The sequence below is a fragment of the Otolemur garnettii genome, unplaced genomic scaffold, assembly GCF_000181295.1.
Source record: "Otolemur garnettii isolate 467f Iridium unplaced genomic scaffold, OtoGar3 scaffold00004, whole genome shotgun sequence".
NCBI classification, from domain to species: Eukaryota; Metazoa; Chordata; class Mammalia; order Primates; family Galagidae; genus Otolemur; species Otolemur garnettii.
In genome coordinates this window covers 5,944,693-5,969,716 of record NW_003852399.1, presented here as the reverse complement: position 1 = coordinate 5,969,716, position 25,024 = coordinate 5,944,693, and the positions used below count along the sequence as shown (strand labels likewise).

General features: G+C 43.2%; 1 protein-coding gene across 5 annotated transcripts in view; it reads right to left on the bottom strand.

Annotated features, from left to right (window-relative positions):
- The window catches only part of MTSS1 (MTSS1, I-BAR domain containing), a 159,548-nt gene that overhangs the window by 108,012 nt on the left and 26,512 nt on the right, over nt 1–25,024 (bottom strand). For all 5 annotated transcript variants that reach the window (XM_023517122.1, XM_003782349.2, XM_023517117.1 and 2 more), the window contains exon 3: nt 24,714–24,787. In XM_023517122.1, coding sequence (XP_023372890.1) covers nt 24,714–24,787 — 74 coding nt within the window. The remainder of the gene's footprint in view (nt 1–24,713; nt 24,788–25,024) is intronic.

Here is a 25,024-nt window from a genome sequence, read left to right as displayed (position 1 = left end):
CCAGCCACTGAACAGGAGTCTGCTTTCTACTGTGATAGATTTACCTGCTCAGAACATTTCTCATAAACAGAATTATTCAATATGAGACATTTGTGTTGGGCTTTCACGTGGCTTCTTTCTGAGGCTCATCCTAGTTGTAGCATCAGCACTTCATTCCTTTCTCTGGTTGAGTAATATTCCACTACACACATACCAGTCTGTTTATCTGCTCACTCAGTGATGGGCAACTGGGCTGTTTCCACCTTTAGGCTATTGTGAATAACACTGCTACAAACATTCATGTAGCAGGTTCTGTCTCTTAAAGCACCTTTATATTTGATTCTAATGAGTAGATCCTGGTCTTATGATTGACAGTGGGGCTGTGCTGCCTTCTGCATTAACTCATCACACTCTTAATCCCCCCCACACACACTTTTTATAAATAAAAAAAAAGTACTTCTAAGGCTAAGTTAGACACATCAAGAGTCTGTGAAGAAAGAAATGAAAACATATTTATTAATGATTTTATTTTTAGATATTAATCACAACTGAGAATGTGTAACAAAACTTTACACAAAACCAAACATTATTCCTAACGGGCATAGAAAATGTAAAGGCCTTATTAAAGATTAAAGGCTTTAAAAAGTAAAGACCATGGCTTGGCGCCTATAGCTCAACCAGCTAAGGCGCCAGCCACGTACACCTAAGGTGGCGGGTTCGAATCCCCAGCCCGGACCCGCCAAACAACAATGATGGCTGCAACCAAAAAATAGCCGGGCGTTGTGGCGGGCACCTGTGGTCCCAGCTACTTGGGAGGTGGAGGCAGGAGACTCGCTTGAGCCCAGGAGTTGGAGGTTGCTGTAAGCTGTAATGCCACAGCACTCTACCCAGGGGGACAGCTTGAGGCTCTGTCTCAAAAAAAAAAAAAAAAAGTAAAAGACCCTGCAGGAACGTGGAAAGAAGGTGCTACAGGAGAGAACACAGGCCGAGCTCCCCACCTCTGGTTGAGTCCTTCTTCACCATCTAATTCTGTGTCTCAGAGCACTCAGACCGTTCTTTATAACAAAACCACCTTCATCAAGATGACCTTTCACTTGAGCAGTGATTTTTAACTGGTGAGCTGCGTGAAGATCTTAGGTGTGCCGTAAAAATTTCTAAAGACCATTAATTAAATTATTTTCAAAAGAAGTTCAAAGCACAGCAAGTACATTCTTTTTTTTAACCTTTTTTTTTTTTGATCAACATAATTTAAGTGTGCTGTGGAATTTTAACTGTAAGTTCAATGTGCCGTGAGATTTAAAAAAAAAAAAAGTTAAGAAACACTGATCTAGGGACTTTTTAGCTCAAAACCTCACGCGGGTGAACGTAAGTGAGCAGCAGCCTGGCAGGCCGCCACGGTGCTTCTATAGGTCTGGGCAACAGGCGGGCGTGCTTCTTCTGAACAGGGCAGTGAGAGGCTAATACTGTCTGTCATCTTCAACACAGTCACTGTTTGGCTTCCTCATCACAACAAAGGGACCCAACTTCCCTAGGTGTTAAGAGTCTTAAATTGTCCTTGCTTACTTATTTGTTGTGGCAAAAACATTCATACTCTATTCTTAATAGTACAGAAATGTATCATCGCAGATGGTTATGTTAATCAGACGTAAGCATTCACATTGTCTATCAAATCAGCACACTGTATCCCATAAATGCATTAATGTACACAACTCTGATTTAATAAAGAATGAAAAAGCAAAGTCTTAAAGTATCAAAAAAAAATTCTTAGTTCCTCCGAATTCTTTTTTAATCTAAAGTTCTGGCCTTCAGACTCAGTATAAAGTGAACCCGATCACAGCAGGCTCAGAGAAGAGGCAAAATGCGGTCTCACCTCAGGAACCAGGCCTGCCAGGCTGAGTCCTGTGAACCCGCCAACCGCAGACACAAAACACGCTGATTAAAAGAACTTGGCACGAGGCATCGTGTCACGTCTAGTACTCATCACCGTACACATAATAAAGTCAGTCAGATGAACATTCTCATACTGTGTTCCCCATGTGATATGAAGGAAAAAAAATTGACTATTCATAATTTTAAAGGTCCTGGGATGGGACTGAGATGAAAAGGGAATGATGAGCCCAAGAATTCTCCTGCTGAGCAGAATCAGCGCCTTCCTTCTCCTGGTCTCCACTATCACCAGTGGTTAATTTTCTTCTTTTTGTCTTTCCCCAATTAAGACTCTCACTTTAGGAATACACAAACCAGGAGGCGGAGAGAACTTTAAAAGACAGATTTATTTTGAACATTTAAATTTTACCAAAGGCAGGGGAAAAGTAAAGGAAAACATATTTTCCACCTCTGCCTCCACCCCCACCCCTTCCTCCTAAGTACTTTAAATCAAAGTCAGAAAAATGTTGCCAGAAAAAGTCATTTAGTAAATATTTTAGGCTCTGCGGGCCATTCAGTCTCTGTTGTGACTACTCAACTATGCCACTATAGCACAAAAAATAACCACAGACAAAACCCTAAACGAGTGGGATGGTGTATTCCAATAAAACTTTATGAATGTACTCTTAAATTTGAATTTCACATAATTTTTACATGTCACAAAATATTACTGTTTTCATCTAGGCTTTTTTTCCAACTCTGTTTAAAGCCAATCTCAGCTCTAGGGGCAGCAGTAGGCTGGATTTGGCACACAGGGGGCAGTTTCCCTATCCTTGCTTTAAATTATTGATGCTAACTTTTTAGGATATGTTGGGTCTGATTTGTTTCTTTATTTAGGGAGGAGGGAGGATTAGAGGTTTGCATAAGCCAGGGAAGAGGCAAACAAGTACATTACAAAGCATATTTCAGAAAGAAAACACTTATCTCTGTAACATGAATCCCAAGATAGTTTAAAGACTCCTCTAATCACCTCTTAGTAGAGGACCACTAATTTTAAAATGTGCCTGCTTAGGCTCAGCACCCATAGCACAGTGGTTACAGTGCCAGGCACATACATCAGGGCTGGCGGGTTTGAATCTGGCCCGGGCCTGCTAACCAACAATGGCAACTGCAACAAAAAGAGCCAGGTGTTGTGGCGGGCACCTGTAGTCCCAGCTACTCAGGAGTCTGAGGCAAGATCATTGCTTAAGCCCAAGAGCTGGAGGTTGCTGTGAGCTCTGACACCACAGCACTCTACTGAGGGCAACACAGTGAGACTCTACCTCAAAAAAAAAAAAAAAAAAAAAGGTGCCTATTTAATGCTTAAAAGTTAAATGCTTCATTCCTTTTGTTTCAGGAAAAAAAAAATAAGAATCATTATTCCTATTTTCTGAATCAAATCAGTAGGTACTCACGAGACACCTCTTGTATGCTCTGCATTGGTCACACTCTCAGATATAAAGGACATCAAAATATATCTTTTCTTCTAACCGTTTTGATCCCTGAGAGTTTTCAATATCAGTAATAGAAGTGACAAATTGAGGCTGATCCCTCCAAAACCACGATCTCAGCTGATTCCCCTTTCATCCACTGCCTGCGTTTTAGAGGTGATTCTAGCTAGCAGGCAACATACATATTTATGGCAAGGAAGTCAGGGTAGTGTCACAGACTTTTGAAGTCCTGGCTCTGCCCTTTAGCCCTGTGACCTAGAGGAAACTAATTAACCTCTCCAGATCCTCTAACAGACATGAAAACATCTTTCTTGAATAACCCCAACACTTCAGTGCAGGGGCCTGGTACGCACTAATTCACCCTCTCCTTCAACAAAGGTTTTAATGAGCCCCTACAATGTAGTAGGGTGCAGGACCGCAAAGATGAACAAGGCCCACCCCATCTCCACCATCATGGATCCTGCAGACCAACTCCTTGGCTTTACTTCACTATAAAGCACACACTTCTAACACTCTATAAAACACCTATGCCTCTTGATTTTCCCTATTCCTAATTTATGCTTCAACCTATAAATCTGGGGGTAGGCAGACCCGGCTCAATGCATGACATCCACCATGTATTTGCCACTTCTGTTTTGGAGCCTGAATTCTGGAGATCCATGGCCTTTAACATCTCCTGATGGACACTATTTATATGAAGTTCTTTGGTCCATGGCACGTGATAATTTATGCTTCAGCCTACAAGATGTCTGAATCCCAGGTGGGGCAAGGTTGGTTTGTGAAGGCAAGTCCTTTAGCTAGAAAGCAAGTGAAGCTTAGTGCCTGCATCTAAGTTCAGGTTTGGGTTTTTTTGTTTAACAAAAGGCTTTATTTAATCCTTACAAATGCTCTTATAGGTAGGTATGACCATCCTTACTGGACACATGTAGAATCTGAGGATAACTGCACACTGCAGTGGTAACTTCTTAAAGTACATTGACTAAACCAAGGAACCAACTGCATTTGGTCACAAGGGAAAACTTTTATGTTGTACAGAAACTCACAATGCAACATCTCTCAACTGGTAATCCTCCCTTCCTAGGCTCCAAATTAACTTCAAAGAATACCAACAGAAGATTTACAGTTTATGGGAATCTCAAAATTCCCCACACATTTGCAACAACGTCTAGGAGAAACACGTTGAAAGCTGCCTACTTCGTCAATGGGAGATAGTTCATACAATACACTATACAGGCTTTAACCAGGACTAAAACCCCCTAGGCTCCCTCAAAAAGGGAGTAACTCTCATGTGCCCACTAGTTTGAGATTAAACTCTCCTCTAACAACTGCCAAGAAATTCTTTACATTTTGTCTTTATTAACCTTCAGAATTTTTTTAATGCAGGGTGGCCATAAAGTTCATGAGCAACTTTAAATTGCACACTATTTTAAATTGTACATGAGGGCAGCGCCTGTGGCTCAAGGAGTAGGAGGTGGTGGGTTCGAGCCCTACCCTGGCCAAAACTGCAAAAACAAATAAATAAATAAATTGCACAGGAACTTTATGGCCACCCTGCACAATGGCGAGCGAAACCGTAAGTCAGGGTCTCTTGATCCCTGTGTACATATTAAGCCCTTGGAAACATGCAGGAGAAACTAAGACTCATGTCAGAGTTTCCGTTTTCTATACAGAACATGCAAAAGGCAGAACAGTCCCCTAGGATGAGACTGGGTAGATGGCAACTCCTTTATCACTGGATCAGGCCACTAAGCCTGAACGCAGGGCTCCTCCTGTATGTCCTTGTCCCCCTCCAGAGGTCAAAGCTCCAAGGGCCACTGCCAGCCAGCTGCTGCTGCTTTCTATTCTCTGCCAAAAGTGGTCAAGAGGGAAGCCCTTGGCCACTGAGCCACAGGGGAGAGCTCACCCCACGGTACAGGTGGGGAGGATTACAGGACAAAACAGGTTACCTATGTGCCACAACTAAGAGACTCAGCTTCTAGAATCCAAAACATTTCTATTAACAGCACATTACATGTATAGTAGAGTATCATAATATTAATACTTCTACTATATTCATCTATTTGAAAGAACACCAGGCCCTGACCACAAATGAATTCTTTTTTTTTTTTTTTAATTTCAAGTTAGTATGAAGGTACATACAATTAGGTTACATAATTTGTGTTTGTAAGGTAAAGTCCAAAGTCTGAATTGTAGTTGAGTTCTTGACCCAGGAAGTGTACCCTATCCCCTACGCTGTTCTGGAGGCCAACTACAGCCCAGTGAATTCTTTTTCTTTTTCTTTCTTTTTGAAAGAGTCTCACTATGTCACCCTTGGTAGAGTCCTGTGGTGTCACAACTCACAGCAATCCTCTTGCTTCAGCATCCCAAGTAGTTTGGACTACAGGCACCCGCCACAATGCCTGGCTACTTTTTGGCTATAGTTGTCATTGTTTGGCAGGCCCGGCTGGATTCAAACCCGCCAGCTTCGGTGTATGTGGCTGGCGCCCCTAGCCACTGAGCCACAGGCACTGAGCCACCAATGAATTCTTAACACAGAATCTCAACAACCCATTACATGTGTCCGAAAACTTTCACTGTTGCCAGGGTGTATCAACTTGCAGGTATGAATGGAGGCCACTTCCCGCAGGCCAAAAAACAGGTAAAGCTTTGAGGAGCTCTAACAGCCACCAACTGCCCTCAGGCCTTTGGTACTCTGCATTCCTGTTGCCCCAGTCTCTCCTCCCAGGGGAGGACGGCTAAGCAAGGCCACAAAGACCCTCGTGGCCACAGTGGTGTTTTCCTCAGGCCACAAGAGGGGAGCTCCTTAATCACATTTGAGCAAGTTAATAGTCTATTCAAGGCCACCTGCAGATTAAGTGGCACTGCTGGAGTGGAAAGGTTTCCCCTGCAGATTCCAACATCCTAGTGTCGGAGACAAAAAGGAGGATTATGGAGCCGGGCTTCCCCTAAGTGAAAAGAGGGACCACTGAAACATTACAGAGTGTGTCTGTCACATCCAAAACAACCACAGGGAGGGAAGCTGTGACACTGCAAACCAAAAAACAAAAGCAAAGGATGAACTCAAGAAACACATCTACTCAGCATCGCAGCAGCAGAAAGAAACACGGCTGCCAGGATGCCTATAGGTGGTGTGTGCCAAAGGAGCTACTTCAAGTGTGATAGGAACTCACACCACTCCTAGTTTTCATTTCACTGTCTTTTAAAATGTCCACATGGAAAATGTATCCATCCGGAGTCTATGTCAATTATAAGAAATAACATGGCCACTGTTTAGTTTAAATCAACACTCTCTCAGAACCGCTTCTTTAAAGATTAATGGATATGGTCTATAGCAAGCACATAGCACAGTGCATGGCCCATTTGTATGTGCTGATAGCTAACGGCTTTTCTCATTTATACCAGCTAACACTTAAAGGCTACTGTGGACCAGGCACTGCACTAGGCTCTTCACGTAGCTTCGCAAAGACCTTTCCCCACAATCTACACAGGAACTGTTATCACATCCAATTCGCAGATGAGAAGACTCAGATAAGGCAGAGGTTAAAGCAACTCGCCAAAGGTTACACTGCAAAAAAGTACAGGCTGGGATTCAGCACAGATGGAAGGTTCTTAAGCAGCAGCCCTATTACAATTTCTTAACTCTAACAATGTAATAGCATTTGCACCAGAATAATTTGCCTTCTCTTCCATTTTACATTAAAATGATTTTTGTGGTCATTTTTAGGTGGCGTCAGAGCAGGGTGGGGACACTGTTGATCAGCGTGTGCTTGCTGACATCTTTGGCTGCCTCCCCCCTGGCAATTAGCTTCACCGGCTGAAAAGCAGCTCCCTGGGGGTGACACAACCACCAGTAGCAAAACAACCAGACCAAAACTAATACGGTGACCCTTCAATGCTTGCTCTGTAATCGGGCAAATAATCCTGCAGAGGGCAAAGCCACAGGTGTGAGGGGACAGGAGCAAGGACCCTGAGGGCAGGAGGGCTCAGGCCGCAGCCTCTGTCCCTGCAGTGTGAGAGTACAGTGACAGGAGGCTGGAGGGGCCAACCCAGCCTTCGTGAGACAGAGGGGAGGCCAGGCTGCTGGGCTACCCAATAGCTAGTTGCAAGCCTAGCTCAGGCAGGCAAATGAACCAACAGCTCCTACTTCAAAGAAAGGGACAAAGTGGGGAGGAGAATGGTCCAGTATAGACATCTTCCTCGTGGCACTCAAAAAAAAACACACACGTGACTACATACAATGATGTGAAATGGTATTTCGAGCACCGCGTGTGTCAAACATGATCAAAGAAAACAAGGAGTTTTCTGGGGCCAAATAACGTCCCTAACCACATTCTCGAAGAAAACAAAAACGGGTGACCTTTAAACAGGGATAACCATTTTGTCTTGATTTTTTTTTTTTTTGGTTTGGTTCACTGGTTTTCACACTGACAAATGGTCATCCCGGCCCTTCCCCTCCTCCTTTTCAGGCCCTCTTGGTTCCTCTCCTGATGTTTTCTAAAGTAGTAAAGTGTCGGTAAGTTACACTGTCTGTCCCTATTTTATTTCCATGTGATTAAGCTTTGTTTAATATGACAGCACTTCTTTGAACCAAACAAAAAATATACAAATATGCTGAGTTAAAAGCAGCCCACAATTCAAAAATATTAAATTAAAAAACAGAAGGGAAATGGTGATCCCAAAGCCCTCATTCAAGGAATTGTGAACAGAAGCATTCTTCCGCCAGCCGGAGGCATGTTATCAAATACCAGCTTTATACAGAGAGATACACGCATGCTCACTCTCTCTCTCTGCCCCTCCCTCTCAGGGTCTTGGGCTCTGACCTCAGTAGGGAATTTCCTGAGAAAGTGCAGCTTCTCTGACACCTGGAAAGGAATGCACCAACACAGGTCCATCTCCAGGCTAGAAAACCCCAGCTGGAGGCCAGAGGTGGGGGAAGCAGGGAACTGTCCAGGCTGACAAGGTAGCAACACAGCCTTTCCAACATGAAGCAACCAACTGCCATATCTGGGTCACTTCTCTAGCAGCAAATCCCTCAGGATACAGGGCAAGTGGGAACATCAGAGACTATCTGAGATGGGATCAAGGTCATATAACATGGCAGTTAAAAGCCTCAAGGTTCTGGAATCAGAGCCCAGTGCATCCTCCTCTAGGGGCCACAGCAGAAGCTGCTACATGGACAGCCACGATCCATCGTGACCCTGTAACCACATACCGTGAGGGCTCTGACATCACGCCCATTTCCAGCGCCAAACCCAGGGGGAGAGACAGGGTGGCCTAGGCCCTAGAATTCTCTAACACTGATCCTCTGAACAAATGGAGTTCTGTCTGTGACAAGGACAGAGCGCCACCACTCAGCCTCCCAGCATCGCCAAAACCTGGAGACCGCAGATGCATCAGGAGAGTAGAAATAGCCACAGTACAGCAAAAAGCTTTCGTTATTTTTCTTCTCGACAAATGAACTGTGAACTACTTTGCATTCCTTTAGCTTCTTATTTTTTAGTATCTGATACCACAGCCATTAAAAACAATCTCTAAAAAGTCTTTGTTGAGCATCAGAATGAGACAGCTGGGGTACTGGCATGAGGAAACGTTCAATCTTGTCATTTTGCAAAAGGAATTCATATTCATAATTAATGATGCTTTTGTCCACGCCAGAAGAAAAATCTAAAGGCTCAACTATGCTTAAGTAAATTCTATCCGGGCCAACTGCAATACAATTTTATAAATTATAGAGTAACAGAAAAGAACATGATTTTGTGAGTTGTGAGCATAAAGAAAAGGATTAACAACAAGGCAGCCACGTTTCAAGGAAGAAGTCACATTGGAAACATCGATTTCTGAAAGGATGGGTAGGTTTTCTTTCTCCCCCCCATAAAAGAAAACAGTAATCAAAAACTTCCACATCCTAAGAAAAGGTATACTACATCTGACCATCACTACATTTGTTTGAAAACGTCAATAATACTTTGTTCCTGCTAAGTGTGCAAGACCAGTGACGCCAGGTATAGAACCAGGACTGGGACCACCATGATCAGCCCCAAACATCAAGTCAAGATAATAAAGAGGTGGGTAGATACACTTACAAAAATAGCTTTGGTTTAAGAAGCATTTCCATGGAGATATTGATAATCATAAAATCCCTTAAACAAACACTAGTGAACATTTCCAAGAAATTTCCCTACAGATATCTTTCCCTATTTCATAACCATTAGACAGATAGATGAGGACAGTTCAGTATTACAGTAAAAACTCATTTCATTCACTCAACAAAGCTTTATTCGGCCCCTACTATGTTGAATAACACAAAAAACTGCACCAGAGGCTGGAAGCAGTGGGGACAAGGAATAGCTGTATAATGGGTATGAGTTTGGGGTAAATATATAACACTTAACATTTTAACTGGTTTTTTTGTTGTTATTGTTGTTCTAGAGACAGGGGTCTTGCAATGTTGCTCTGGCCAGCCTCAAGCTCCTAGATTCAACTGATCCTCCCATCCATCCTCCCACACAGCTGGGACTACAGGCACGTGCCAGCACGCTCAGCTCCGTGTTAACCATTTGTAAGTGTGGAACTCAGCGGCACTAAGTACGTTCACCTTGTTGTGCAACCATCACCCCTCTCTGCCTCCAGAGCGTCTTCATCATCCTGGGTACAAAGTTTTCTTTTGCAGGAATGAAAATGTTTTAGAACTACGTGGACAGGACTGGTGTTACACAACACTGTGAACGTCCTAAATGCCCCCTGAATTGTTTGTTTACTTTAAAATGGTTAATTTTCTGTTGAAAATTAATGGTTAATTTCACCTTGATGAGGACAAAAAGAAAAGAAAAACCAAGAGAGTCACCAGGAAGTACTCAATATTTGTTAGTAAATAAATGAGTCCCTTATCTTGAGGAAGCTCACAGGTGGGTAAGGGCCCTGGTGACCTCTAGTGCAGAGATATGACAGAGAAGCCCAGATCCTCCTACGGACCTGAAGGAGGACACGGTTCGTAAAGAAGTGACTGCCCGAGATGAATTTGGAGGGCAAGTCGGAGTCTGTGAGTGAGGGCAGCGGAGGAGGACAGATTCAGCACACCTGGCCACATGGTGGGGGAGACCACCAAACACTCAAAATTCCTTCCAGTCACTGTTAATCCCTCCAATCGAATCATAAACCACATATTATACTAATAATAACTATCATTATGGATCATAATTATAATAATTATAAACAAAATAAACTAATAATTAAAAAGCCTACAGAATCATAGAGAATTTTTTTTTTAATGTCAAAAGAAATCTTTCAGGGCAGAAAAAACAGGAAGTCGGAGACAGGTGGGGGGAGACAGGCCCCTCAAGGCGATGGCAGAACCCCAGTGAACACCTGAGGAGCCGGCAGGTGGGAGATGGACAGGGGCCCACAAAGTCACATGGCACAGGGGCACCGTGACCTCTGTCATAGCTGCCTGGGCTTTACAATTTAAAAAACACTCCCATAGCCACGACCTCGTTTAACCTCCCCAGGCACCCTGACAAGCAGGTGTGAAAGGCCTGACTGTCACAGACAATGAAACCAAGGTGTTCCCGGCTGTCCTGACCCACCCAAGACCACACAGCTGTCCTCATACCCAAGCAGCTCAGCGGGTGTGAGAATTCACGCACTCTGCTCACACCCTCCCTGTTCGTACTCAGCTTCATCTTTTGAGGGAAAAAACTGCATATTTTCACACTGGGAAATGACCTTCTGGTAAAAAGGAAGCAGTCTTTTTTAGGAAAATGTGGGTTTTTTACAGATTTTTATACATACAACTTGGCAGAGTAGTGGCTTCTCAGATGAAACAAGGCATGGACTGTCCAATTTCTAAAATCATAACTTAGTTATGAATAATTTAACAGCTAGAAGCTTAAATGAACCAAGCTGTTTACAACTGCTTCAAAAAGGCATATCCACAGTTCCATTAAATTACCCAATAAAAACACCTACCAGGTCTAGCTGGGTGGTTCTCAACCAGGACTCATTTGTCCTTCCAGGGGCATCTGGCAATGTCTAGAGCAATGGTTCTCAACCTTCCTAATGCCGCGGCCCTTTAATACACTTCCTGTGGGTCACAATCCACAGGTTGAGAACTGCTGGTCTATAGACACATTTTGGTTTTCAGAACTGGGAGGAGCAGAAGACACAGGGATACTAATAAGCACTCCACGGGGCACAGCACAGTCCCCTCACCACGAAGAATCATCTAGCCCCACTCATCAACAGCACCCACATTGGTAAACCCCAGCCTAAACCCTGGAGTAGCTCTATACACCTGATCCCTGAGAGGGAAAGAACGTGGGTTGAAGCCTCACATAGATTGAATACACTCTCCAGGCTCTGGTGCCCCAAAGTTGTGTGACACTTAGACCAAGTCACACTCTAGTCAAGAAGCCAGTGTCCTCATTTGCAACACAGGGTTCCTACCACCTTTCCCAGCGTAAGATAAAGCAGCTGAGGGGTGAGCTGAGGGCAGGCACAGGAGCTGCAGTAAATGCTGAAGGCCAGGATGGGGCTGAGGTCCACACACAGCACATGCTCCCAGTATCCACTTCACACGACACATTTGGACAAACACCAGAGCAACAGACACCCATCTAAACAGGGTGGAGGCAACTTTACAATCCATCAGTAATGTACGTTCACCTGTAGCCAGTGACTGGGGGGGGGAGGTCAGCGGCACATTTACATGACTCACGTTTCCGCCCAGTTCCTGCACTTGGGCTTAAATCGTATTATCCAAATGAAGTATTGCTCTCCTAACAAGCATCCGCCTTTAAACAAGCACAGATGGCAATCACGTGCCTAAGTGGCAAACTAAGGGCTGAAACCCAGGCAAGCTAGCCGGGGCTCTCAGATCTGGTTCTGAGAGAGAGGTCAGGAAATGCAGGATGGTCGGCACACAGAGAGCCCTAAGGTCTTTTGTCTGCCATCGAGCCCTTCTGGCAAACCTAATGGACCCCACTGTCAGCAGGTGAAGACCCTTGGTGGCCTTCCACGCCCATCATTCTGAGATAGAAGCCTATGGATTAGCAGCCCGGAAAGAAGAATGTTCACGGTCTCCTCCACAGTTCTTTTGTAATTTTATCAGATACCCCTGGCCATCTTTACGAAGCTGTGTCCTGCCCTACTTCTGACAATCACATTAAAAGGGTCCATATTAAAGGTCTCTTTCTGCTTTAGCAGAAACAGTATTTTTTCATTTTATTTGTAATCCATCAGCTTTTCTCCATTTTCTTATTTCAAAGGGAGGAAGCAGCAGCATTGTGTGGAACTGTGAAATGCGCTCAAATGCATAAAGGGACACACCACCCTGGTGGCTGGATATTAGTTTCCATGGTAACTGGGGTCCCTGGGCCCAAGCACACACAGCAGGAAACGCTGCAGATTTCCATAGCAGGATCTTTTACTAGAAATAAGAGTTCCATGGCAATTGTAAACATTTGGGAATCAAAAATCGTATGTGTCGTGTGTGTGTCTACCATGGCAATACAGCAGCACTCAAGCCTAGTTATTCTTATAGTTGCGAAGCTTATGTCAACTATAACGAATGATTAAAATGTAAGCAAAAATAGCCTCGCCCCTCCAAAAATCCAAAAGAAAACAAAAATATCTTCCACAGAAAAAGGAAGGACCAGAATGGAAACAGAAAACTGCTTTAGAAAGCCAGATGACCAAGGATTCCTTACGAACAAACCAGCAAACAAAGGGGTTTATAAACATTGACCGAGAGCACAGAAGAGAGATGTTTTCCACAGCACATGGCGTTTCCTCCTTGAACACCCTCGCTAGGAAAGGAAGAAGGCAAAGGGAACAACAAGTTAGTTAGGGAGCTGCTGGGGAAAGCATGAGATAGGGGCCCAGGGCTAGAGAGCTCCTCTTCCCCTGACTAGCTGGGTGGCCCTGAACAAGTGACTTTACTCACTAAGACTCAGTGTCCCCAGTAAAAATGAAAAGGATACATGAGGCTCGGTGCCTGTAGCTCAAGTGGCTAAGGCACCAGCCACATTCACCAGAGCGGGCAGGTTTGAATGCAGCCCGGGCCTGCCAAACAACAATGACAACTACAACCAAAAAATAGCTGGGTGTTGTGGCGGGCACCTGTAGTCCCAGCTACTCAGGAGGCTGAGGCAGGAGAATTGCTTAAGCCCAGGTGTGAGCTGTGATGCCACAGCACGCTACCCAGGGCGATAGCTTGAGGCTATGTCTAAAAAAAGAAAAAAAGGTTCACTAGATACTAGATAAGCTATAGAAAGAAAAAAAAACCTATTCCTTCTTAAAAATCAAACACCAGAGAATTATGTTAAAAAAAAAAAAAACCGCTACAAGTAATTCTCACATTACCTTTCTAAAAGTAGTGCATACAAATCAAATTTCTTTAAAAAAAAATTCCCAGCCAGATACTTGGTGACAGAAGACCTTTTGCATATTCTTTGTTCCCTGAGTTACTTCCCAGTCACACACCTTTCCTACAGTAGAGGACACACATACACACAAAGTAACAATTTCATTTCTAAACAGGCTGCACATTTCCTGCATGCTTTCAAGCTGGGACATTATCAGGGGAACAGAGGCCAGGCATCTATGGGGTCTGGCAGAACAGACTCACCCTAGAAAAATAGTTTGCCAACGTCAAGTGCCTTCAAGCTCACATTTACATTCTAAATGGTCATTTTCATCTGAGATGGGCAGGGCAGACCAAACCAAGTTCGCAGGGCAGATCAAACCAAGTTCACAGGTCTATGGCAAACGATCTTTCACAAGAGAGCATTATTAAAAAAGAAAGAAAGAAAGAAAGAAAACATGTATTGCTTCATCTGAGTTAAAATAATTGCATTCTTTCATGAATGTTAATCAGTACTTTACGAAAAGTGGCTGCAACATGTTTGTGTGTGTGGTGGCAGGCACGGAATGAGGTATTAGTTATTAAAATAAAAAGTCAATCTATGGGACGCAAAGGGAAAGGACAAGGATGGGAAGGAGGCAAGCGAAGGGGGGACAATGGTCACTGCTTGTGTACAAAATGCTCGGCAGCCCTGAAAGCTGGGAAGGGAGGAAATGCTGAGTAAACCACTTCATTATGTGAACTGCCTAACAACACAAATAACCACGCTGCACACAAATCGACTCAGTCACCCATAAAAACACACATCCTCTCCAAGCGTGGACCTTCCCCCCCCACCCCCCAACGGCTGCTGCTGCCGCCACCACCGCGCAATTCCCCGGCACCAAAGAGGGCTGCCGAGGTTAGGCTGGAAACAGCGCACATCAAAATTCAATCATCCTTGGGGAAAATACACTGAGCATACCAAGAAACCCCGCAGAAAGCAGCAGAGTAAATGCTTCTCTTGCTGAGTGAGTGATAGAGTGAGTGAGCGTAAGGCAGACCTTATGAGAGCGGACACATGTGCTTGGATGTAGAATTCTTAGAATGCTTGCTATCCCTGCTGTAGGATTATAGAGTTCTGGGGACATTCTGCTCTGGAGACCCAGGATATGCTTTTGTAAATGTGCAATTCCAGTGAGAGCTTTCCGGGCTCACACAGGATGACCGCCTTTCAACTGTCATTCCAGAAAGACACAGTTAAAAGGGCAGGACCAATCAGGAAGGAACACTGATTAACCACAACCAAAAGCCCTCTCCAGCTACTGTTGCTCCCCAAAGATAGATCAATAATGAAAGGCCACAAAGAGCAGGGAACAGAATGGTTGTCAGGCATCAGTTTTAATACCAAGAAAACATCAATGGCATTGCCAAGGAGGGATTCGTTTTATTGCCAGTAATCCTAGGTTCATGATTTCACATCTCCCAAATATAGATATTTGCCCATCAAAGTACTCAAACTCATAAGCAACCACTTTCTAACTCCATCTACCAAAAAAAGTAGAGAGAAAGGAAAGAAAATAAGACCTATTTTTTTCATTTCTAAGGTAAAAATATTCAGTACATCTATGAATTTCTTTGTTATTTACAGTCCTTGTCTATAGGGTGATCTGTAAAAATGCCAGACCAGTTCAGCCTGCCACCCTATCATCCATCCTGGACTTGACACCAGGTCTGAGTGTCACAGAAAGTATACCCAAAAACAGCTTCAAAAAATGCAGGCAAGCTTTACATTCACAGCCATTTTTAAAAAGTCGTTTTATCCTTAGCAGAACGTGTATGACTAAATCTGTTGTGCTAATGAATTAGGATGACTCAAGATGTATCAGAGAGGAATGGGCATTTATGAACCACTTAAGCCAGCATTGTGTTTTTCATGTCGCCTCTGCTTAGGACAATGATAGCTTCATGTATGCAGAAGGGCTTGGGAGCTAGGGAGTTTATCTTGCAGCTGTGTTTACATAACAACCACAATTTTTAGGTAGGTTGCATAAAACAGTAGTCTCCAAACTTTCTGGCACCAGGGACCAGTTTCATGAAAGACAATTTTTCCACGAATTGGGGTGGGGAGGAGGATGGGACAGGAGCAGACCTCAGGCAACCCCCCAGGGGGGTTGGGGACCACAGGCATACAATTATAAGCAGCAACAATTTATATGAAGTTTTTTATTTGTACTTCACATAACATGGAGATCGTAACAGGTACTCAATATAAAATATGTAGATACACAGACATACGTTTGCGTACACACAGGCATAAAGGCTGTGTAGTTTGAGGGGCCGGTGGAAGGCAGTGAGGTTACACTAAACCTATCCCGAGTTTTGAGCACTCAGCAAAGGGGTAAACATATCAGAGATCAGTTGTGCGTATAAACCAATCACCCTGAAAGACAGGACTTGTTTCTTTGTTATTTTAGGCAAGAGTCAGCTAAGTTTAGGTCCAGTGCTTTAGTTCTTACATCTAACAATAAAAAACAAAACAAAACAATTGTATTCAAAGGACTATAGCTATGAAGTCCCATCAATAAAGGGCCATGAAACAACCCGCAGTAAAGGCACTCTTCATGTGCACACAACCCACAGTAAAGGCACTCTTTATGTGCACACGTGGTTAAAGAGTATTGAAAAATGATGAATTTGTAACAATATGGGGGCGGGGGGTGGGGTGGGGTGGGGTGGGTGCATGCCAGGCCTGAAAGCCTTCAACCCCATTCTCTCCTTCAATACTAAGTCTTGTCTGTGGAGCTCAAGAATAGAGATTCATTTTGCCAACTTCCTCATAAAGTATCTAACAGCAATCACCCTCCTCAGGTCCATGAAAATTTCTTAAATGTACCTTGAAGGAAGAAACAGGTCAAAGGCTGACTTGGCTTAAAAGCTAGTTCTTCATCGCACAACAGTTTTCTCAAGCTTTTTCTCCCCATTACTGCTCCCAGAAGCAGACTTTGGGGACACTTTTTCCCCCTAAACATCACCTACTCGCCAAATTTTTAATCCCTGAGACATACGTGGGTCTGTTGATGAACTACAGGCAGCTGGGCACCTCATACACAAGGAAAGTAGGATCCCCACCCCTCCGGAGGAACAAACTGTCACTCGCCTAGGAATAATATTTTGTCTACTGAAAATGCATGAAACAGATATACTTAAAGAAAGGGGTGTTTCTTGTTCAGATTATAATCACTGTGCACACGTACTTCTCCACCTACCCCGTCCCGCCGACCACCCCACCCCTGTCAGCACCCACTCACAAAGCCAGAGAAACGAGGCCCCCCTCGGACTACTCTTCACAGTCCCACAGCTCTGGGCACCTACTCAGCCCTCCACAAAACTTTCTGATATAAAACATCACGAATCAGGTAACCCATAAAATATTACCTTTACTGTTAAAGCACAACAAGCCTGTCTTGGAAGGACTAAGCATATGCCCTGGCCCAGCACTGTTCAACGACAGCCACTAGCTACCTGTATGCAACTGTTTAATTAAAATTTTAAAAGATTAAAACTTCAATTCCTTAGACACACCAGGTGCATTTCAAGTGCTCAACAGCCACACGTGGCAACAGCTAGAGGCCACCACACTAAACAGGGAAGACATAGAACACTTCTGTCATCAAGGGAAATCCTATCCCACAGAACACCCTTGGTCCAGACTAAGAGGCCAGTCTGCCTAGGTGTCATGCACCACGGTACACACAGGACCATCAAGTCCTGGCATAAAACCTACAATCAAAAGCAAAACAAAATAAATAAATACAGGAGAAAAGGTCATCTGTCTTTCTTTACCCTGCTAACTTCCCACTTTAACCAACCACAAATGGTCTTATTTTCTATATTTTCATTCTTACTCCCCATATCCACCTACTAATACAGCATGAGACTTTTCAAAGTGTAACTACCAACAGAGCAAGGCCTCCTCAGCATAATTCATAAGAATCAAAATCAAGAGGTCAAGTTCAAAACGCTGAAGATGAAACTTTAGAGTTTTCTAAGTCATCCTCACTCGAGCATGCCTAGATCCATATTAAAAAAACATAGAGAACATTGCTGGCCCATCCACCCTGAAAGCCACCATGAAACACTTCACTTTATAAATTTTTTAACATATCAGCAATTGTTTCCTGGGCACCTAAGATGTGCCAGGCTCTAGGAAATCAGAGCTCAGATGCCCCGAGGACAGCTATATCCAGGCTCTAGGTAAAATTAAGCCCAGCCAGTTTTCCAGAAGCATCAAGAGATGCTTTATGCTAGGTTCTTCTTGCTCACCCTATCTTTAAAGCTCTGGTTGAAGAAAGATCATCAGAAAAATTAATACGTTATTTTATAATTTTTTGAGCCAATAAATTTGCCTCTTAAAAAATAACTAAGAAGCAAAACTGGCCTAAAAGAACACAAAACCAGTTTGTGATCTATGGCCACAGGTTAGCAAAGTTCAGTTTCAGGCCTTTTCATTTTTAATCAAATGAACAAATTTGACCACATTTCTTTAAGATAATACTCAAAGAATTTTCAGTTCCAGACCTACAAGAAGAACCTTTTTGTGACTTTTTTTAATTAATTTTTTTTTTTAATTTGAGGCTAGCATTTGCTAGGTAGCAAAAAGAAAAGATAAATATTTAAGGTGACAGATATCCTAATCACCCTGATTTGATCTTTATACATTATATGAATGTATGAAAATATCACATATACCCCAAAATGTATAGCCACTATGTATCAATTAAAAAAAAAGTTTGCTAAGTAGAAATCCTAAGATTCTCATTCCATGAAAGAGAGCTCTAGACTTGAACATCAGAGGCAATCCAAACATTAAGGGCGAGTGAAGTCTCAAACAACCTAACAGGGGAGCAAACAAAAGCAGTCTGGCTGGAACTTAGAAACTGCTTCCCAGCACCTCCTGTCTATGAAGGGACCACTGTGCCCACCCCCACCCCAGCCGAGGACAGGACGGCTGCCTTTCACAGAGTGACCTCATCACGGAAGACCAGGGACCCTCTTTCAGCCACAGTGAAGCATAAAGCCACACACTGTACTCGACCTCAGGGACGAGTTGCCAAGATTCGAATTCTGAACTCCAGAGTAGAATCTGGCCAAGACCACATCCCAGCAACCTCCTGCCCTCAGGGGTGACAGGGCTCCTCACAGGATCCACCAGTGGGTATAGGCATGGAAGCTGTCGTATACATTCTATCAGTCACTCAACAGACACTGGCTGTACCCTGCTACGTGCCAGATGCTTAGCATCTGGGAATCTGGGTTCCTCAGAGAGGAGCAGAACACAGGCACTGGCCTGCAGGTATCTGCAGTCTGGTGGGGAAGATGCTGACAGCTCCATAAGGCAAATGCTCTAACAGTAGCAGTGCCCCAGAGGCCCTGAGCAAAGACTGAGCTTACTTCCTGGGGGGAGACAAAGGTTTCAGAGGTGACATGACTCTTAAACTGCTCTTGGAAGACAAGCAGCAGATCCTGAAGCGTACGGGGGTGGGGAGGGGGCAGAGAGGACATACCAGGCCTGGAATGCACATGTGCAAGCAGAAAGGGATCAAAGGTTTTAAGGCTTTCAGGAAACAGTGAGCAGATCTTTGTGGGTGGAAGTGCCGGCCATGGGCGGGGAGATGTCATTGGACAGGTGGGTTATGGCAAGATGGCAAGAGGCTTTACATGACAGCACATGGACCTCACTGGAGAGCAAATCTTCAGTGGAAGATTCCCAGGTACCACCCAATCACTCTGATTCCAGAGGTATGGGGCAGGGTCCTGAAATCTGTACTTTAAAATGAACGTCTTTAGTGATTATGATGCACACTGCCAGATTTGGAGGCCATGGCATTGAGCAAAATATATACTAAAAACAAGTATCACGTTTTTAAGAACCAAGGCTGCAGCAATTTTCTTCACCAGTCTTGGTGATCCAGGCTCACTGATTAAGGTTGACGGTCCAGCCTTCGATGGTGATCCTAGGAGCTCCAGCTTCCAGATGCCTTTCTCATGCATCACTCCAAGTACGTACAGGGGCCTTGTTTATCACCCAAACCAACCCAGACGCCCATCTGCAGTTTCCCCCTTTCCCTTCCAATCTTCTACTTCATTATCGTCTGCTTAACTTGGCTTCCTCCACTCCCTTTGTCCCCACACCAAAAACTGGAAAATTGGAAGATAATACAGAAAAGGAAATTTACACTGTCCAACTTCATTCACATTTAATGAAGACCAAAGCAGGATTTAAAATCACAGAATGTTAAAGGAAAAATAAAAAAATATTACCTGTGATCATCTAGGACCCTAGGCTCTTTTACAGGTGGGGAAATTCAAGTCCAGATAAGTGAATTACTATTGTGCAGTGTCACATAGCTGGCAAAACCATAAGTCAGGGCCCAATCTAATTGTTATTCCAACTGTACATAGATTTTGCTGTTGTTATTCCAACTACACAGATTGTTTTTGTGCTATGTAAATTTTTTTAATGCATTCAGGATCAAGTATTTTAAAAGCAAAATACAAGCGTAATGGTTAACAAAGCTTTGAGACGGTCTCCAACTTCACCACTTACTAGCTGTGTGACCTTGGTCAGTTTAGTTAAGCTCTCTGTCCTGACTTCATCACCCAAATAGAGAACCCAAGCCTCCACTTGCTGTTATAGGAACAAAGGGACAAAATATGTACACCACTCACAGCAAAGCCAGCCTGTCCACAAAAGCTAGCTATTATGATTTCAATAGTAAAACTATGCCCACTTTTGTAAATGATGAATAAAAGATTTGGGACATTGAAGATCATCTAGTCTGCCTGAGATTCAGATCCTCCCTTCTTAGAATCTTAAACTCCTTCCTATGGGTTTGGTATATCCTCCAAATATCCCTGAGATGGTTTTTCAAAGTCATAAAAGTAATGATAGAGGCACACAGGGGCAAGACAAAAATGAAAGTCATACCACACTATGCTCTTCAAAGGCCCTTGCTGACACAGGCAAATGCCGTAGTGGCCATGAAGGGCCAGAGGGAGGGTTTCCCTGGCCCAGGCTTCCTCCTGCCTTCGGTGAAGCAGCAAGCAAGCCCCGACTTCCAAGTGTAAGAATTCCATTCCACAACACAGGCCACCTCTGCTGTATAGAGCTGATTTCTTAATTTCCTTCATTTTTCTGGGTTTTTTCTTATTTTTTTGTGTAACCCAGACAAACACATGCCACTCATTTCTCAACTGCAATGACAGGCCGTGTGCTGGTCCTGTGGGTTACAAAGAAAGTGTGGAGACCCTGCTCCATGCAGTCTGGGGTTCTATGTACACTGAATGCCAGAGAACTAATTCTTTGTGTCCAATAACACAGAAAAAGGTGTACTTTCACATTTAACACAAATTGTATATTCATTCCAGACTGTGAAATCAACAAAACATGGGGAACGTGACTAATGTCAATGAACTCATATTCCACTACAGTTTCATTATTAACCTCAATATATACATTATAATATCCACTTGTACCTTTCGTTTAAAAAAAAATGAACAAAAACAATTGAGTTTAAATTTATTTCCACATTAAGAATAGGTATATAATGACTCGATTGATTTTGCTCTTTTTTTTTTTTTTTTTTTTGAGACAGAGCCTCAAGCTGTCCCCCTGGGTAGAGTGCCGTGGCATTACAGCTCACAGCAACCTCCAACTCCTGGGCTCAAGCGAGTCTCCTGCCTCCACCTCCCAAGTAGCTGGGACCACAGGCGCCCGCCACAACGCCCGGCTATTTTTTGGTTGCAGCCGTCATTGTTGTTTGGCGGGTCCGGGCTGGGGATTCGAACCCGCCACCTTAGGTGTACATGGCTGGCGCCTTAGCCGGTTGAGCTATAGGCGCCGAGCCCTGATTTTGCTCTTATAGTGGCTAGTTTAAAAACTTTTTCCTAAACAAGTTGAATTAATGGCTAGTGCAAAGGATTTGCTGAAAAGGACAAAGACCTTTCAGGGCTACTTCCTTCGGGAAACAATTATGAACTGCTAATATTTTGAAAACCAGAGACCCGCTAGCTTGAAATTTCTGGAAGCCTGCCCAAAAGAGATGGATTTAAGAATAACTACAATTCCTGTCTACCACTTCCGGCAAGAGGGATTCACAAAAATACATACAAAGGCTCTGAGCAAGAGAGTAGGATAGTCTTTCCGCTGTGGGTAGATACTAAACCACAAACTCTATTAGAGTTACAGCCTCTACCGACCTTAAGCCCAGGTCTATTTACCGCTGACCAGGACAGCCTGAAGGACTTTCCACATGTTCATCATTTCCTTGCTGATACACACACCATTGACAATAGATCACTCACAGAACTCCAAAACGAGGTGTATGTGGGCATTAACTGTAGTAAAGCTTGTAAGAGCAAATACCTGAAGATGATCTAAATATCCATCGACAGAATAATGATTAAATCGTGCTACATCCAGACAATGCAATTTCATTTGGTCATCGGAAAGGACGAGGGAGGTCTACAGGTACGGACATGGAAAGATAATTACAATGTACTGAGGAACAGAAGCGCAGTAATGTTTCTCAGGGGTCACCTTCTAGAAAAGACCACATGGATGTATTTGATTCAAGAGATCATTCTACTTATTGTTCTGTAGCTGTTTTTTTCTTTTTTTCCTCAGATGTGTTTGTTTACACATAAAAATAAATCTACAAATGACACTAAACCCCATCCCTGAGTAGGGTACGGGCGGATTTTACTTTGTATGTTTTAGTATTTGAATTTTTTAAACTAAAAAGCACATTCTGTATTTTAAAATTTTTAAGTTAAGACCAACTTTGGATTCTTACTGACATACAAGTGCATTCTAATTTCTCTTACTGTCTCCATAAAATATACTTTTTTCCCACAAACTATATTCTTTTTAGATCATATGAGAGTGATCAGTTGCCCACACTCAATGAAAGTATTAACACGTATGAATTCTAAACAAAAAGTTTTATGGTGTCACCAAAAATGATTTGAAATACAATGATGTAAAAATATGTCAAAGCAGGGTTTATTCACTGGGACATTATTTGTCTTTAGTAAAATGTATCACCCCTAGTCTATCCCCATCACCAGTAGACAGAGGCTTTTCTGAGTTTTTTTTTTTTCCTCCATAAGTAATTACTGTTTTTTCCTCCCTTCAAACCATAGTAATTTCCAGGCGTTCTAGTGTCCCACCCAGAGCCACTCCAGGGAGAAGCATCTTCAAAACCTCAGGCTCCCACCAAAGGAAATTATGGACAATCAGGGAGTCCCCTTTCTGGTCCATTCATTAGAATCTATCCTGTAATTAAACAATTAAAATAGCCTAAAAATTATGAATCACAGAGCCTCAAACATGCAATGCTAGATATTAAAGTTCTTTAAAACAGGAGAGCAGCTTTTAAAAAAAAGACATTCTGATGGCTTTTACAGAAAGCTGCCAATACGGCTGGCAAGGCCCACTCTATTACTACAGGAGAAGAAAACACAAATACCATTAACAGTGGTAAACATGGGCTGCACATTACATTCCACTTTATGGTTGTAGTGTCTGAAGTTTCTACGACAGACACACTTAAACTATGTAAGAGTTTTCTAAAGGGCTTTGAAAAATATACTAGTTAATATCCACACCACACTGACAAGTGGGTGAAGAGACCAGGGCTCAGATGTCTTTGTCAAATTCTCCTATGAATCCTTTTGAAACGTGACTGGCATCTTGCAAATGAAGAGAAATATTAACTCCCCTGGGAAAACCTCCCCCAATTGCCCAAGCTGGGTTAATTGCTCACTTTTCTGTATTTTCCTAGCACTCTGTGCTACCATGATTACCAAGCCAAACAGTATTCGTACACTAAAATTCCTTATTTACACATCTCATTTTCCCCATGCAATTGCAAGCTCTCCAGGACAAGGGGAGTAAAGTATTGACTTTTGTGCTCCCACAACAGTGCCTGAAATAAAAGGGGTTTGAGTTTGCTAAATGAAGGAGAAACGTCCTTGCTGCAAATGCATGCTACTATGACACACCTGTAGTAAGTGGATATGTACTCAGCCCCCTTGGAGGTACTCTTCATGTGCCTTAACGTCAATGGGACTGGGAACAATCCCCCAATATACACATTTTCCAGCATCACCACCACAATGAAGAGAACAGGCATGTAGCTGCCAATGCAACCGGAGACCCAGAAAGGTGAGACAGAGGCAGGAGTCAGTCTCTGCATTGGAATGAAAAGGCAAGTATCCCCTCTTTGAAAAGGTGACCCTTCAGTTACTGCTAACATTGTATTTCATAAAGATGGTGGTGTGTACAGGAGTATTTTCTCCTTATACCTTTCACATGTTATGAAAATCCTTTGTACAACTCAGTATTCACTGAAAGCATTAAATTGTTTTCAGAAGAGTTCCCTGTGTTTATGGATGCGATAAACATACTTTAAACATCTACTATGTTGTAAGTACTATGTTTGGGGAGTTCTGACATAAATAAGTCATAGTTTCTGGCTCAAGGGGTCTGCAGTCAGATGTTAAAAGACACAAATAGATACAATGCAGTGGGAGAGCTATTATAAAAGGGTTCCCTTTTTATGGGAACCCGGAATAATGGTCTGTCCAATCATCCCCACCACTTCTCATTCCACAAGGGAACAAGGAAAACCCCAGAACAAACCACATGAGGGGGAGAAAAACAGGCTGCGACCAAAGACGCAGCTCAAGGTGCCACAAGCAGCCCTTCATGGAAGTGATCACAAATCACACCAAGCCACCTCGTGTAAAAACAGTGGCTCCTTTTCTTTGTTTTTCATTATTCTTCACATGGGCTTTGTTATCTGAAAAACTAATTGCAACTTTTAATACACGGAAACCCGCAGTTAAAAAAATAAAACATGTGAGTCAGCTAAGCCCTGATAAGTTAAGCTGCATCTTCTTATGCAGCCGCCCAAGGGGAAGAGCCCACATGCTGAATTCAGCTAATGCTGGAGCGGCCTCCATCTGCTTACCACGTGTGTTGGTGGCCATGTCAGCCACTTTCTGAAAGGCATCCAAGAAGGCAGCTGCTGCTACTACTGTTGTCCTAAAATGCAAACAGATAACAAAAGCATGAGGAATGTCTCAAACTAGCAAATTCATTACAGCACAGAAGCTAAAACTTCTGCTAAGGAGTGAATGGAAACTTCCCGGACTGGACATGGCCAACCATCGCCTTGCTGCACCCACCTTCTTCCAAACACTCTGCCCTCATAATGGCCAGCTCATTTGGTAATGCTGGTAGTCCTTTCCATTCCATTTTACCTGACTGTATAAAATTATT